General features: G+C 40.7%; 1 protein-coding gene across 2 annotated transcripts in view; it reads right to left on the bottom strand.

The window, feature by feature from the left end:
- si:ch73-374l24.1 (protein kinase C alpha type) overlaps window positions 1–15101 on the bottom strand; it is a 128145-nt gene that overhangs the window by 86274 nt on the left and 26770 nt on the right. For both annotated transcript variants that reach the window (XM_038700145.1, XM_038700150.1), the window contains exon 3: window positions 3235–3317. In XM_038700145.1, the coding sequence (XP_038556073.1) occupies window positions 3235–3317 (83 nt within the window). The remainder of the gene's footprint in view (window positions 1–3234; window positions 3318–15101) is intronic.

Raw genomic sequence — 15101 nt, 5'->3', positions numbered from 1 at the left:
GCAAGAAGTGAGTCTTGAAATGTTTTTTTAAACATTGTATATAATAAATATCCACAACAACACACCAATTACTTAATCCCACAAATATGTAAAAATGTCCAGTAAGGCAAAGACATGTGATAAATGAAACACATGGAGCTGGATGAAAAAAAAAATCATCTAAACACATGCACACGCTCTGCAGTAGTGTTATTAATGAAAAGACAGATGGTTGGAAAGAGGATTTGCCAAGGAGAGTAACAGCAATATACCCATGTCAAGCATAATCTCCTCGGTCACACCAACCAAATCTGTCACTGAAATGAAGTAACGTTACAAAAAGGGGGAAAAAAGGAAGATTTTAAAAGGGCTTGATCTGGTTAAAGATCTAGGCCTATAATGCATCATGTAATCTGATTGTGAAAACTATATTGTTTCTCTATGGATGAGTCACCTTCATTCACTGGTTCCAGAGTGATCCTTGACTGATAATACAGCACTATTTACCACCCACGCCTCACAATGTGCTGAATGAAAAACAGAAAGAGAAGAGAGAGAGAGAGCACTTTTCACTCGCATGCTAATTCAAACATCTCTATCACTCTTCTGCATGTGGTTCTGTGAGCGGATCAAAGCATCAGATGACGCCATTCGCGCACCGAGGCTGGCACGAGGGTCACTCACAACCCACAGTGCAAAGGTGTGTGTGTGTGTGTGTTTGTGTTTGTGTGAGCCCTAAGCCAGTTTCAGAGAGCCATGACACCACACTGATTCAGAAGCTGAGGGGCAGAGATGGAGGAGTGTAGATGGATTGATGATGTGAAGGAGGGATGGATGGGTGTTTGTGAGTCACCTTTATTCATTATGAGGCCAGCTGATCGATTAATTGACTGATCCTTGTGGTGCTACATGTGCGTGCCAGTTAAAGGATAAGTCGTGATATTTAATATTTTTCCTATTGACAACAACTGCCATGAAATGATCAAAACCAAGAATGAATTAATGAATTACAGCCAAAGCCTGACTTATATTATTTTGCCATAGAACTTTATTGTATCCAAACACCAATGAGCCAAATGGTTGCTCTGGGAAACATGTTTATTCATTACAATAATGAACATGGGCACTGTAGTTTATTTTGAGTCGCTCTACATCATCCTGCTGCCATTAAAACTCAAATACTACAAATATGTAATAATCTGCTGCTAAAAACATTGTCACAAACAAACAATTGCACTCTCTACTCCACCCTACTTATCCCTTTATGTATTACTTGTACTTATACCTTAATCTGTATTTTAAAAGTACACATTCTTCTTAGTCTTCAGTATGACTCAATTAGCTTGGGGCTGGGAGACATGGACAGGGTACACTTGTGAAAATACTTTAAAAACCATATTATATTCTTTTTTTCCGCAAATAAAAGGTTACAAGTTGTGAAGACTTATAAATATAAATTATTACAGTTTGTAAGTGTTTTTGGCAACAAACCAAGCTAGTCTCTTGCTGAGAACTGAGTCCTGAAAACGTATAATCTTTAGCTGTGATTTATTACAAAGTAAGAAAGTTCAGTTAACTCATCTTCTTTAGCTATAGAACCATTTCAATGTACATTTTGACTACATGTCCAGCTGATAGTTGATAGATTATTAGCATACTTAATTAATTGGGGGTTTTTTGAGACAGCCTTATCCTTTTAAACTTCTTACCTTTTAGCTTTAAAGCTGCCCTTAAGATACTACAATGACACCTGCCTTCAATCAATCTACATAAACTGTAGTGCTACACATGCTCTATAGTTAGTATCATTGCACATCCATTGGTTTACGTGGTGGCATCACAGGCAAGTTGACAGTATAGTGTATAGTTTTGTTTTGTTTTTTAAAAATCATGGTTTTAATTGAGAAATGTGTAAAAAAAAAAAAAAAAAAAAAAAGAAAAACTGACCAGATTCAAGTAAGTGCTTTGCTTTAAAAAGAAATTTTTGTGTGTGAGCTAGGCCGTAATTTCATCAATCATAATTTGGAATTTAAAGAGGTCCATTCCCAAAGGGCTCGCTATTCACTCCGTCCCAAAGGCGGTCGGTAGATAATGGGCGCAAAAACAGGCAGACCAAAATTCACAATGGGCACTTTAAGCCAGCAATGCAGGTGTGTGTGTGTATGTGTGTGAGTAAGAGATTAAAGAAAGAAGCAGAAAGACAGAGAGAAATAGTTAGGTAGGAAGATGGACAGATAGAGCTGAGGAGATGAATAACAATAAGGTAGCTCAGGACTGATACAGAACAATGGGTCTTGGAAGGTGAGAGACAAGACTAATGAGTCTTTAAAAAAAAAAAGAAGCCAGATGAAGAAAAGCCAATACAGAGCGACTGTTTTGATAAAAGTTGATAAAACACGGCGTAAAACAAAAGTGCCCTCTTGATTGCCTGGGATGCAACAGCTTCACTAAACTGCACTGCATTCCTGTCTTTTCCGAACACTTTATAAAAAAACTTCTGATGTTATTTAATGAGAAGAGCTTGGAAATCACAGTGAGGAGGAAGTGAACAAATGGAGTATTGTCTTTATAGTTAATCAAATAAGACAGTGGAATCATTAAAGGCAGCGATTTTGACGCTCTTGCTCGTGTACACATGAGAGGATATGGGTTGTGCTGTATGTGTGTGTGCGTTTTAATTGGCTTAATTGTTGCAAGGGAACAATCATTAGTAAGTCTTTCAGTGTGGTGAAGCTAGAGCACGAGAACACCAGTGACTAATTAGCTTTTTGTATTTGCAGTCGTACAGTAGAGATGAAACAAGCACCACTGGTTGGACAGTACAGGAGACTTATCCTCTGCATATGTGCACAAACATCAGTGCAATGCTGCGGCCTTGCTTGACCTCTCTGTCTCTTATCTAACCAAGGACAGATCCCATTCCTGGCCGGAGGGAAGAGGAGACTAAGGTTCAACTGTTACAGCAGGGTCACAACTGCACTCCAAACAGAGATAGTGCATCCCAGGTGACCACAGAGGTCAGACTCCAACACTGATAAAACACCACCAACCTGCCCCGACAGTGTCAAATGGGCTTGGGGATAAAAGAGGAGGCTAATGAGGGACGATGTTATCACGCCTGATGTGTGGAAGCAAATAGTTGCTGATGCAGCAACAGAGAAACGCTCCACACAAGACAGATACTGCCGATAGACGGTTGAAGAAGCTGAACGGAAGAAAGTGAAAGATGTCTTGCATAAAGTATGAAGAACTTACGTCTGTGTCAGGACCCTTGTCGGCTCCAGGACAGGAGAAGGTGACGAACTCATGGCACCGTTTGTGAACCACAAAACAGCACACTGACAGAAGAGAGAGAGAGAAGACAGTTTTACAGTAACAATTTCTGACATCATGACCTTGTTCTTCAAGGCACATAAAGCGCATTCATCCACAAAATCTGCTTCCTAAGGGAAAAAGATAAATACACAAGACACACATAGTATGATATCTTTCATTTGGCTAATGTTTTATTCAAGTTATCTGACAAACGGTTGGGAGATGGAGGGACAAATAGAGAACAGTAAGCCATAGAATGTGCATGTAAATTATCATCAATCAACCTCCAAGTGATTTTGACAAGCCTCTCTTGTATGGACGCGCAAACAAACACAGACAAACAGAATCGCGTTCATGTTCGCCCCCACACTCGCGCCCCCGTAAAAAATGTCACTACGTGATCTTGTGTGTTCTGCAGCGGTCGGCTCTTTATAGTCTGCTGGGTGGATGCCGACTGCATTGTCGTCTTCCACCGAACTGGAATCCGCCTCTACCAAATTGTCACTCGGCGTGACATGGCTGACAGGACACCTGACGCTGCTCTCACGTGAGCGACATTTACATTTGGATGCTGCCGCAGATCAGGAGGGAAAAGCCAAACCGTGGACATCTGTGACAGCTAGATCACATGCTGACTCTCACGCTGCGTCCCCAACAGTATTTTCCCCTGCCATTATTTGAAATTCCTCATTCTTTCTTCTTTTTCATTCTCACACAATCTGTCTGCTTCGCTCATTGTCAAGCTGCCGGCTTGTTCATGTGCACTTTGTGCTCTCCTACCACCGTATTTGTGTGTGGGGGTTTTTTGTCTCCAACTCTGCCAGCTAAATCACACTTGCCAAACAATCTGAAGGCCATTGGTTAAACAACAGAAATCAGTTCCCTGAGAAGTCCAAGAAACAGCAGGGGTTCCGACTGTCGGTGCAAAAGGCTGTACTGTATCATTATACTCATTTAATCAGATAGAATTATGATCATCGTTTATATGTGCATTGATATCATCAGTATTTTCAGCATAATGATTGTTTCCATCATCCTAATCCTAATCCAACCCTAATACTCACAGCTTTTCCCTGTGTGTGTGTGTCAGAGATGCATATCCCCCAGTGCTGAGCCGGTGGCAGCATACAGTACGAATTCATCTTTTTCAGTAACGAAGAGGAAACCAGGCAGAGTGGGAGAGTAGGGGGATACTTTGAGTTTAGAGCTAAAAAGCAAATATTAGCATGGAAACACACTAAACTAAGATGGTGAACATGGGAAACATTACCCCTGCAAAATAGCATGTTAGCATAGTCATTAGCACAGCTGTGCAGCTGTGTACAGCTAGAATTCATGTTGGATCAAACATACGAAAAATGTTTACAGAGTTTAATTAAATTTCAACTCAGTGAAATAATAGCAACAATGCTAGAAGAATGAGACATTTCTCATTCAGTCAAATCTTGGTTATAACTATAGCATATACATTGATCAACCACTTCTGGGTCAGCCTAGTGACAGTAGAGCTGAGTTCCGATAGTTGAATATCTAATTGAACATTTTATGTGTCTTCACTCTATATTCTGAACAAAGAGAAAGGTAGAAAACATCTAGGTAATTTTGGCAGGCTTCTCAGTTTCAGCCATTTTTTTAAATTAGGCCTACACCACCAAATATCATTCGTTAGAGAAAGAGGCCTCACTTAACACCACTCTGTTACTGCTAGTAGTTTTGTAGTTCACTAGTTGTAAAACAGTCAGCAGATCTGAGTCACATAAGTTTCAGAAGTCAGAATCTTCCAGCAAAGATGGGGACTCGAGTTGGAGACTCACACACACAGTGACTTCAGACTGGACTTGAGACTCGTCCTCAAAAGACTTCAGACTTGACTTGGACTCGAGTTGCGGGATTCGTGAACAATGAGCTTTCTGTTATTCCCCTCCCTACGTTACCTATAACCTGCCTACGTAACACTAGGCTCCATATCTGCTGTGCGGGGCCAAACACAGGTGTCGTGCTGAGAAGTGATCGTCCACCGGAAACTGATTGCCCTGTCTCTTTACGTCTGCAGCTGCATCTGGGTCAAACAGACATAACGCAAATAAACATCACTTTATGTCCATGGTAATAACAAAGGTATGTCTTGGACTCTAGCTCAAAGACTTGAGACGTGAATTGGGCTCTAGCTCAAAGACTTGTGAGCATCTCTGTCTTCCAGTTTAACTTCAGTGATTATCATATCAATATTTGAAGCTCATCAACATAGTTCTGAATCAGGACTTCAAGTATTTGGATCAAGTAGTTTGTAAAAAATAAAGTTGTCAAAATATATAGGCTACAGCTGTATTTCAGTGTATCAGATACACATTACATTAATTATGCTGAACACTGACATGTTGAAACTCAAAACTGCTTCTGCCTCCGCAACTAACAAAAAGTGATTTAAACTGAATCTTTGAATTTTAGTTTTTCATATTTCGTTACTTTCAAATGATAAAAGCCACACTTAAGTAGATCCAGTAAAGGATATGAAAGCTACGCTATCTAACCCCAACCCTGGCAAAACACCATTACATGACATTACAGGGCCTCTTAGGACTCCAAACAGATGCAAAGGTAATCAATTTATCTGTGCACTCCCAAAAGCAGCTAATGATTTTTTAAATTAATTCAAAAGCTTGAGGAAAAACCCAGACAGAGAGAACACAACCACTGTTGAAGTGACTCCTTATTTTTTTGAGTTTTTTGAGAAATTTGATTTTCTATCTGTCAGAGTATTAGCAGTTGTTTAGGTGTTGACCTCATTCATTCCCACTAAATATTCAAACTTTTCCATCCTCTCAGCCCACATGCTGCCCACTCTGCTGCCAACAAAATTAAGAAAACCTTTGCTTACATGCAAAGGAGGAGTACAAAACACTACATATCTACTGTGTGTATTTTCATCCTCCGCAACACACAATTTTACTCAGCAGGATTAATTTTGAGTGCAACCATCAGGTTTCTCTTTTCCTCCACACAGCCTACTTACAATATGTGAACCACGAGCGTAATGACGTCCGTGGTTCATCCGCTATCCGCTCCCACCATCCATCAGCACTCCTCACACCCTCAGCCCACTCGTCCATCACCCGCCTGTGTCTGTCTAGTGCTGATCTCAGACCAGCTTGAGTATTTGCTGGTACTGCAGTGTGGAGCCGAGCAGACGGACTTGACACTGATCTCGGTTTAGAGGTGAAGAAGGGCCGTTAAGCTCGGTATAGTGGATGTGGGATAAATCGAGTTTTGGTGTGTGTGTGTGTGTGTGTGTGTGTGTGTGTGTGTGTGTGTGTGTGTGTGTGTGTGTGTGTGTGGCTTACTCAGACTTACACAAGAGAGAGACAGTGTTTCTCTGTGACTATAATCCCTGGCGTCAACATTCATGTGCATACAGGCACACACAGTTGCATTTCCAACATTACCTTACATTCATTTCCTGGAGACTTACCCTAACCATAAAAAAAGTCCTCAACCTAATATGTAATGATTTATGTTATAGGGAGTTGCATTTTGTTCGACGGACGAAAAAAGAGAGGAAGAAACGCATGTAAAGAAACATGGAGAAGCACCTAATTAAGAGTGCTTTTCTTGGTGGTTTTAATGCTACTATGATAAATCTTTCGTATGACTCAGGCACAGGGGTCTGACTGGGAAACTCCGTAGTAAGAAGTATAGATGTCTCCAGATGGTTTGGCCCTCTCAGGGAGAGCTGTGTGAAGCGGCAGGAGCAGAGGTGACGCACTGACATACTGTATCGTCAGGGATATTATGATTAATTACTGTGGGCTTTGTTTCACCAGCCTAATTGCATAAGGACAGAGATAAGGTGCTTCTGCATTACAAAGCAGCTTACACAACACAAAAGATTTCTTGTGAGAAGGTGGAAATCACATTACATCCTATGTTTGTATTCATAATTGTGTGTGTGTGTGTGTGTGTGTGTGTGTGTGTGTGTGTGTGTGTGTCTCTATAGGGGGAAATGTTTTCACACTAATATGCACTATGGTGGCTTTTCTACAGCTCTCCTTCTACATCCCTGTCTCTTCACTACTGATCCTTTAGAGTGTGCCTTTAGCTCCGTCCATTCTCGTGAAATTGGTAATCTACCGAGCCACTGTGCTGTTGCCCAGATGAAAAGCCTGTGGTGGAGAAAAGGGAGAAGGCAGGACACCTGTAGGACCAACCCAATACCTTCCAGACGCATTCAATTGATCCCCCCCCCAGAGTGCATGTGAAAACAAAAGAAAACTGAGGCTTTGATCTGAGATCCACAATAGGAAAAGATAGAAGTGTGCGAGAGGACCGAGGAATAGGTGGAGAGGGACGGAACAAGGGGTTTAGGGTTGCTGTGAGATGTTTTGGAAGGGAGACAGAAATGTTTTTACCTCTTCAAACAACTTAGGTTTGAGTCTAAGTCTTAGTTAGGTGACAGCTTTGTCAACATTATACACAAATTCTTCATCACATTAAGCCATACACTTTATTTAAACACAAACAAGCTTCCTCCCAAGCAGGCTGCTGATGGTGTAAAATGCTGTGTTTCTCCCCTTGTTATGGCCCTGTGGTCTTTCTGCAGATTGTTAGTCATTTCAGGCAAGAAAAATGACAGAGAAGGAGAGGAGAGGGGTGGAGAGGGTGAGGGTGGTGTGTTTTCCTCTCTTGGTTATTTTTAGGCTACATTCTGGCCAGGGCTGGAACAGTGTGTCCTGAACCCCACTGTGGCGGAGAAGTGAGGGAAGACATTTCCTCTGCACCTCTCTGCACCTTGCCAATGGACGCTATAAATAAACACTGATACACGCGTCCATGTGTAAGCACAAAGAGATATCTCAGGGAAGCATGCATGTGAGACAACAGTGAATGATGAGTGAAGAGCTATCCGTTTTTAAGTACTGACTGAGAGAGGTGGAACAAGCTGAAAGATACGTAACCATAGAGAGAAGCGTACAATGGGCCTATAGAAGTACTGTATCCTACACACAGCGGTTCTCATCAAATTTTTATAAAGTTCAAAGAGAAACTATATCCGTTTCTTGTTTACTGTCCTTATCACTTCCATTACCATTCTGCTCTCTCACTGGGACATACATGATTTAATTAAAGCAGTAAATAAGTCCAGTTAGTAGCTCTATTATGCCCATGCTGTGAGCAGATATGCTACTTGTGTGTATAAATGTATTGTTCCTGGTCAGTATCACCATAGAGGCATAAACACTGCTTCATACATGTTTTATATCCTACCAGAAGTCTCTGACTTCAATTGTGCGACCTCTGAACTCACTGCAGTGAATGACAGGTCTGAGATTCCCAGAGCTCCAGGTCACATGACCCATGACCACCAGCTCTCTCTTAAGACTGGTGGAGATTGATGGCCAGTGACCACAGTCGGAGGGACACAATGACAGTGGCCTCTCTGGTTGTCATATTTTCCTTGTGTTTTTCCTGCATTTCATTAGGTACCATGTTTGAGGATAATTATTTTTTATGCTGTTATTTTCCAGCCCCCTTGCTCCAATCTGATTGACAAAGTCCTTCTCTGTTAACCTCAATAAATGTTGTTAGACACTTCTAATTGGTTTCATTACTTTCTCATATAGGACTTTGGACCCAATTTCGTGGCGTAGAGGTGCAAACAGGTGGGAGGTTCATTCAAATGAGGCAGTGAAAGGTGAGTTTTGGAGAATTTTTATTGGGAAACAGACAGTTTTCCAAGTCAATCTGCTGCTGTGGCTCCTACCATTTAACAAATCACTCTCCAACCAGCAGATGTGTTTAAAATGGCATCAAAAATGAATGTTTAATGTGGTTAAAGCAGGAATGTAAATCAGTCAGTTCATTAAATCTATAAATTCTCTTCAAATTTCTCTATGATGGGAAAACCTTGTCCAAGTAATGGCAGTTGGCTCACAGATGCACACTGTGGCAGCACTGTAGCAGATTATATTGCCTCGGTATATCACAATATAAGTCTCTGTCCCTTTCCCACAACCCTTGGGAGATGAAATATGTGTGATGTATACCGGCAAGCTGTGTTTACCTGCATATGGAGGAAATGAATGGAGCTGCAGCTACAACAAAAGCCTGGAAACTCAATTTCACCACATACATTCAATTATCCATGCTATAGGCACATAGAGGACAAAGTCTCACAGTAGGGGCACAAACACAATGTTGTGTGACCTTGAAAGCAACAATAAAGCTGTTCACAAAGACCACTGATGGACTATATTACAGGGAAAAAGAAAAGAGAAGAAGAGTGTGGGATGCGGTAAAGAATAGAGCAGAAATTAACAGACAGAAAGAGATCAGATATGATGATGAGAACAGAGAAGAGAAACATAATAAAAAAATAATCTTCCTCCTTGTGTCTCTGCTTATTTGCTCTTGTAGGATTTTTTTAATCTTTTTTTTTCTACCATTGCCCTGCAGGGGCTGCAGATCAAAATTAGCCTGTGTGGCTCATGTTAATCCATGTGCATTGTCCCTTCTTAAAAAAATAAACAATCATAAACATAAGGGTACACAATCACCAAAACTTCCCTAGAATTCTGTTTGTGTCTAGCAATTATCTTCATCACCGCAATATCCTGCCGTATGAATATGCATGTGTGTGTGTATTTGATTGTTTGTATGTGCAAGGAATTAAACAATTTTCTACATGGGACTGGGGAATTGTAGACATCAGGGTTGAAATCCCTTCAGGAGACGTTCAGTACAGTAGGGATGCTGCTCAGTTTTTGACAAAGCAGCAACACAAAATAATCCTCACAAGCCTCCTGAACTACTGTCCGTTTATGTACAGAATGCGAACCTCATCACATCTGACTGGTTGAGAGAAGGTGGGAGGAGTTCAAGGTGAATCTGGCCTTATCAGGTTGCGTCAAGGCGCTTATGTTATCGAAACCCCACCTCCTCAGTCTCCTTCCACACAGCGGTGCAGGTTGACAGGCGATGGTAGTTATCCCCTTGACTCCCTGTCCTAAGAGATCTGTGTTTGATTATGAATGACTGAATAGCTTGTTACTGCAGGCACAGACAATGTCTCCAGGGTGCATGTTGTTTTATTTATTTTTTTTTTGCGCTTTTCACAACATTTAAATAGTTTCCCCTAACTCAACAACAAAACTCTGTGATTTTTTAAGGGAGATTGAGGCAGATTAGCCGCCGCCTCACGCACAAACAGGAGAACTGTTTTCTCTTCTTTAGAAAGTATGAAATTGTCCGGTGCAACAAGTTCTCCAGCTGGGAACATCGCCATGAGCGATGCATCGTTTATAATTGTAAAGTTAGGGCACATCTGGAATGTGAACGCGGCCGTTGTGTATCATAATTATGTGCTACTCACAGCACCATTACTGTAACAAACAATAAAAATGACCAAATGTATAGAAAGTGTTTCAGCTCATAACGTGAAGTAACACAGCTTTAACGTGAAGCTAGCTCGCTAACTAGCTATGACGAGTCGTCACCATCCACAGAGACACGATATTAAGAGCCTCCTCTTCAGATGCTCCGGTGTTTCCAGAAGAGCTCAGCTTTGCTGCAGTTCACAACCTTTCTGGCTGAGTGAAGACTGAAATGCTACCACACACTGGAGGTTTTAGGTTGTGAAGGTGTTACTGCAGCTCTGATGTTGTTTTAGTAACTTTACTGTTCATATGACTTTACTTCGTTAAGCTGACGGTGTCGCTACGGCCCGATGACGTCATGAACAAATAGATTATTAAATTTGTTGGCAACAAATTTAATAATTGATTTTTGTCGACTACGTCGATTAGTTGTTGCACCCCTATTGACAATTCATTCCACAGTATCCTACTGACTTGATCCCCTGACTTTTCCTTGAGCACCACAATGAGGCTGAAATCTGTGGCTCAGACTGACATATCTCAACAACAATTGGGTCGACTACCATGGAATTTGTTACAGATATTCATGGTGCCCAGAGGATGCATTCTAATGACGTTGGTGATCCTCTGACTTTTCTTCTAGCGCAGCCAGCAGGTCAGTTTTTTTAAAAGATATTTTTGGGGGCATTTTTTGTGCCTTTATTTGAGAGAGGTAGGACAGTGCATAGCATCTGAAAATGGGGGAGAGAGAGAGGGGATGACACGTAGCAAAGGGAAGCAGTATGGACTCATGCGCATGCTCTACCAGGTGAGCAAACCATGTCAAAGTTGTCTTAGTGCTGCTTAGTGCTAATTAGCAAGTGTTAATATGCTAACACGCTTAACTAAGATGGTACAATATGGTAAACATTATACCTGCTGAACAGCAACATATTAATAGGGATGCACCGAAATGTAGCCGAAACCGAATATAGTAAAAAAAATTGCTGAACACTGAATACCGAACAAGTACATTCACATTTCCCATTTATTTTGGATTATATTTTTTTTTCATCACTGCATAAATTAAATAGTCAAAATGTGCTTTTTACTCAGTGTTTCCCACAGGATTTGGAGAGACTATGGGGGGTGGGTCCGAGGCCCGAGAGGGTCCGGTAAAGTAAATTACATGTGTACATTAAAAATAAATGGACACATGTAATTTACTTTACCGGATATGTTTTATACTTTCTGTGAATATAATCCAATTAATCTTATTTCCATACTGTATAGACACTTATGTTGACACGTATCTCCTCGCGCTAAATTCATCAAATCTGACCCAATTTGATAAATAATGTTGTATGTGGTTTTGGTATTGCACAACATGAAGACTTCATAGCCTCTCTTCAGGTAGGACAGTCTGCAACACTTGTCTTTGTAAAGAGAGAAAATGAAAGTCGCTAACCTGCCTGTCAGCTCGCACTGGTCCATTTCAGTTATCATAAAGGCTTGAATACATGTCCACTCCAAATTTAGGTGCGGCTAGCTTAATCGCCTTCTCAGAAACAAGTGACAGAAACACTCACAGACCGTTTGTTGCCTTTTCTAAGAAGACAGATGGAGTGGATGTGCTAGGAGACAATTCAGCAGAACAGTCTTTCTCGGACACTTTAAAATGCGTCTCTCTCTTTTTTTTGCTATTTTCGGCCGATTAATTTCAGTGGCCAAACATTCGGTGCATCCTTACATATTAATGTGAGCCTGTTAGCATGCTGACGTTAGTATTTAGCTCAATGCGCCAGTGTGCCTAAATACAGCCTCGCAGAGCTGATAGCAGTTAATGTGGTTTAAGTAATAAGTCATTTTTTCCCAAACCTTCTGCATTATTTCATTAGCTTCCTTACACCCCTGGAAAACATACAAAAGTATGCAAGGAAATAGGCATATATAGACATACACATGAATACATGCATTATCAGGTAAAAAGCATGCACACACACACACTCGCACAGATGAACACATTCTTTGCAGCACCAATAGTGTTTGTATTAAAAAATGGCCACAGGGGCACTGGATCAATTATTCCAAACTACAGGTGGGAGTGTTTGGCTGCCAGACACCTCTGAGTCACACAGGGGAAATAGTGATCCTGCCTCATGAATTAAACATGACAGAACAGACGCAGACGCACACAAATACACAGTTTTAAGCATACACATATATGCATGTGAATACGTGTTTATGATTTTGAGTGCACACATTTTCTGTCATGTGTTTGCACACACAGGCATATGCCAGATAAATGCACACAGACGCTCATTTTAACAGACATACATTCATTCACTACTTATGCTTTACCTCTGTACAACAAGGCATACACACGAGTGAGTACACATAAGACGTAGACTCACTACGTCTGGTTCTCTTGTCTCCTCATCGTCTCAGTTACTGGCTCAGAGCCCCATGTGCCTGCATATCAAGTGTTACAGTGGTAGTAATGTAATGAGGCTGGCTAGCTGTGGTCCATACAGACGCTGTCAGGCTGACACTGCTGCACACAGACAGGACCAAATTAGACTGTACAATAGCTATCAAAGGGAGGTGTTAGCATGGACACATGCAAAAACACCCACATGTAAATAGAAAAAAAAACACCTGAATATGCATACATGCAATAACACAGTCATTCGCCTAAGGCAATGGTTTTCCTTACTATGACTCTTGCTTCTATGTGCGCAGCACGCACACACACACACACACACACACACACACCAGGCTAAAGGCAAAGGTCACAGCCAAGTTCAAGTTTGGTGCCTGGGGACAGGCTGATACCACACATCAACATCTGAGCATCTTCCAGTCCTTGGGCAGTGCATGTCCTAGACTAATTTGTTTGGAACCAGTGAAGTCGAGGCTAAATTTGTCTCAGGACATTTTGAAACATAAATAACATACTTCCCCCCCCCCCCATAAATTCTCTCACAGGTTTTGTTGATTTTTTATTTGTCTCTTGTCTGAGAGAAAGACAGGCCAAAAGCAGTCACCTTGATCAAAACTGACTGCTGTGGTAGAAAACATTTTTTATATAAAAATGTGCTTTAAATAACACACAATTATAATGCAGTATAGCCCAACACTAAGCAAACCCATTTACAAATTTGATATTAAACGTATGGATTATAACTGGGCTCTATTCTCCATTACTGGCCATAACCTGAAGCTACAGGCAGACATACTGCTGAAGGGCTATAATGCCAACTGCTGATACTCCTGAAAACTTGGTTTTAAAGTGTTTTTTTCTGTAACATTAAAGCAACGCTATATATACACCTTTGGAAAAATTAAATAACAATGTTCCTCTTAAAAATTTTAAGTTGAACTATTAGCAATCAAACACGCACCCTTTTTCAATTCAGTACACTCAGATGGGGTGTGCTGCTACAGCCTTGCGCTGACTGGTATGACCAGTTGATGATGTCTTTAAAATAACTGAATTACAAGAATATTGTACATTGAAGGAACATGTAATGTACTATCATCATGCTATTGTGGACATAGTGGCTACTATAAAAAGTTACATAGCCTTACATAATCTTAAAACACTCTACTAATCTACTTCTTCTGGACGCTTGTTTGATCAGATTTCCCTGACGGTGGGCTGGGGATATAAGTGATCAATCTCACTTTATTTTGATTCATCTGTTGCTAAATCGTAATTGGTGCAATTAAAGTGCGAGAAAACTGAGACCAACCCCTACTTCAAACCAGTCCATAAGACAAGACAGCACAGACAGAAGTATATCATATGTGAAAAATTCAAACTTTTGAAAATGTTGTCTTCAAGACCAAGAACCTAACGCTGTCACAACAAGAACCAGCAACATTTCAGATGCTCTGTTGGACAACCGGCATGAAAAAACAAAATTAAGACTCGTTTCACAGTTCACTCTTATTATAACTGTTGCACGGTGCACAGAAACATACTAATATAGAAGAACTCCTTTCAACTGGAACTAAACTAATTGTCAGATCAAAGCCTTGCTTGATATTCATTTCATTCTGAACTTCAACATAAATATTACAACTGGTAGCTGTTTTTCACTAAAAAATATCAAAGATCTTCTGCTGATCAGAGACTAGCGCATTAGATCTGGTGAACGTGTCTGATGTACAAACATGACACCTGAATCAATTACGTTTTGTAAGCAGAAAAATGTCTCAAAACGTCAGCTTTAATAACAGCTACACCTGACAATTTTTTTTTGCAGCGGTGCTTTGGTTGAGCTGCATGAATCATAATGAATTTATGGTGTAGTATGAATCACATTTCTACCTCTGTGATGGGAGACTTAACACATCCACCTGAAGTCAGATGAAGAAACACAATACCTAAATTAAGATGAATGAATCATCGTAGCCCTTTGCTAGCATGAAGCACCAGTACATCGTGAATAA

This window comes from Micropterus salmoides, unplaced genomic scaffold (genome assembly GCF_014851395.1).
Source record: "Micropterus salmoides isolate LMB-PRFRI ecotype aquatic unplaced genomic scaffold, ASM1485139v1 Ms_hic_scaffold_10, whole genome shotgun sequence".
Lineage (NCBI taxonomy): Eukaryota > Metazoa > Chordata > Actinopteri > Centrarchiformes > Centrarchidae > Micropterus > Micropterus salmoides.
This window is presented reverse-complemented; position numbering and strand designations above follow the sequence as displayed.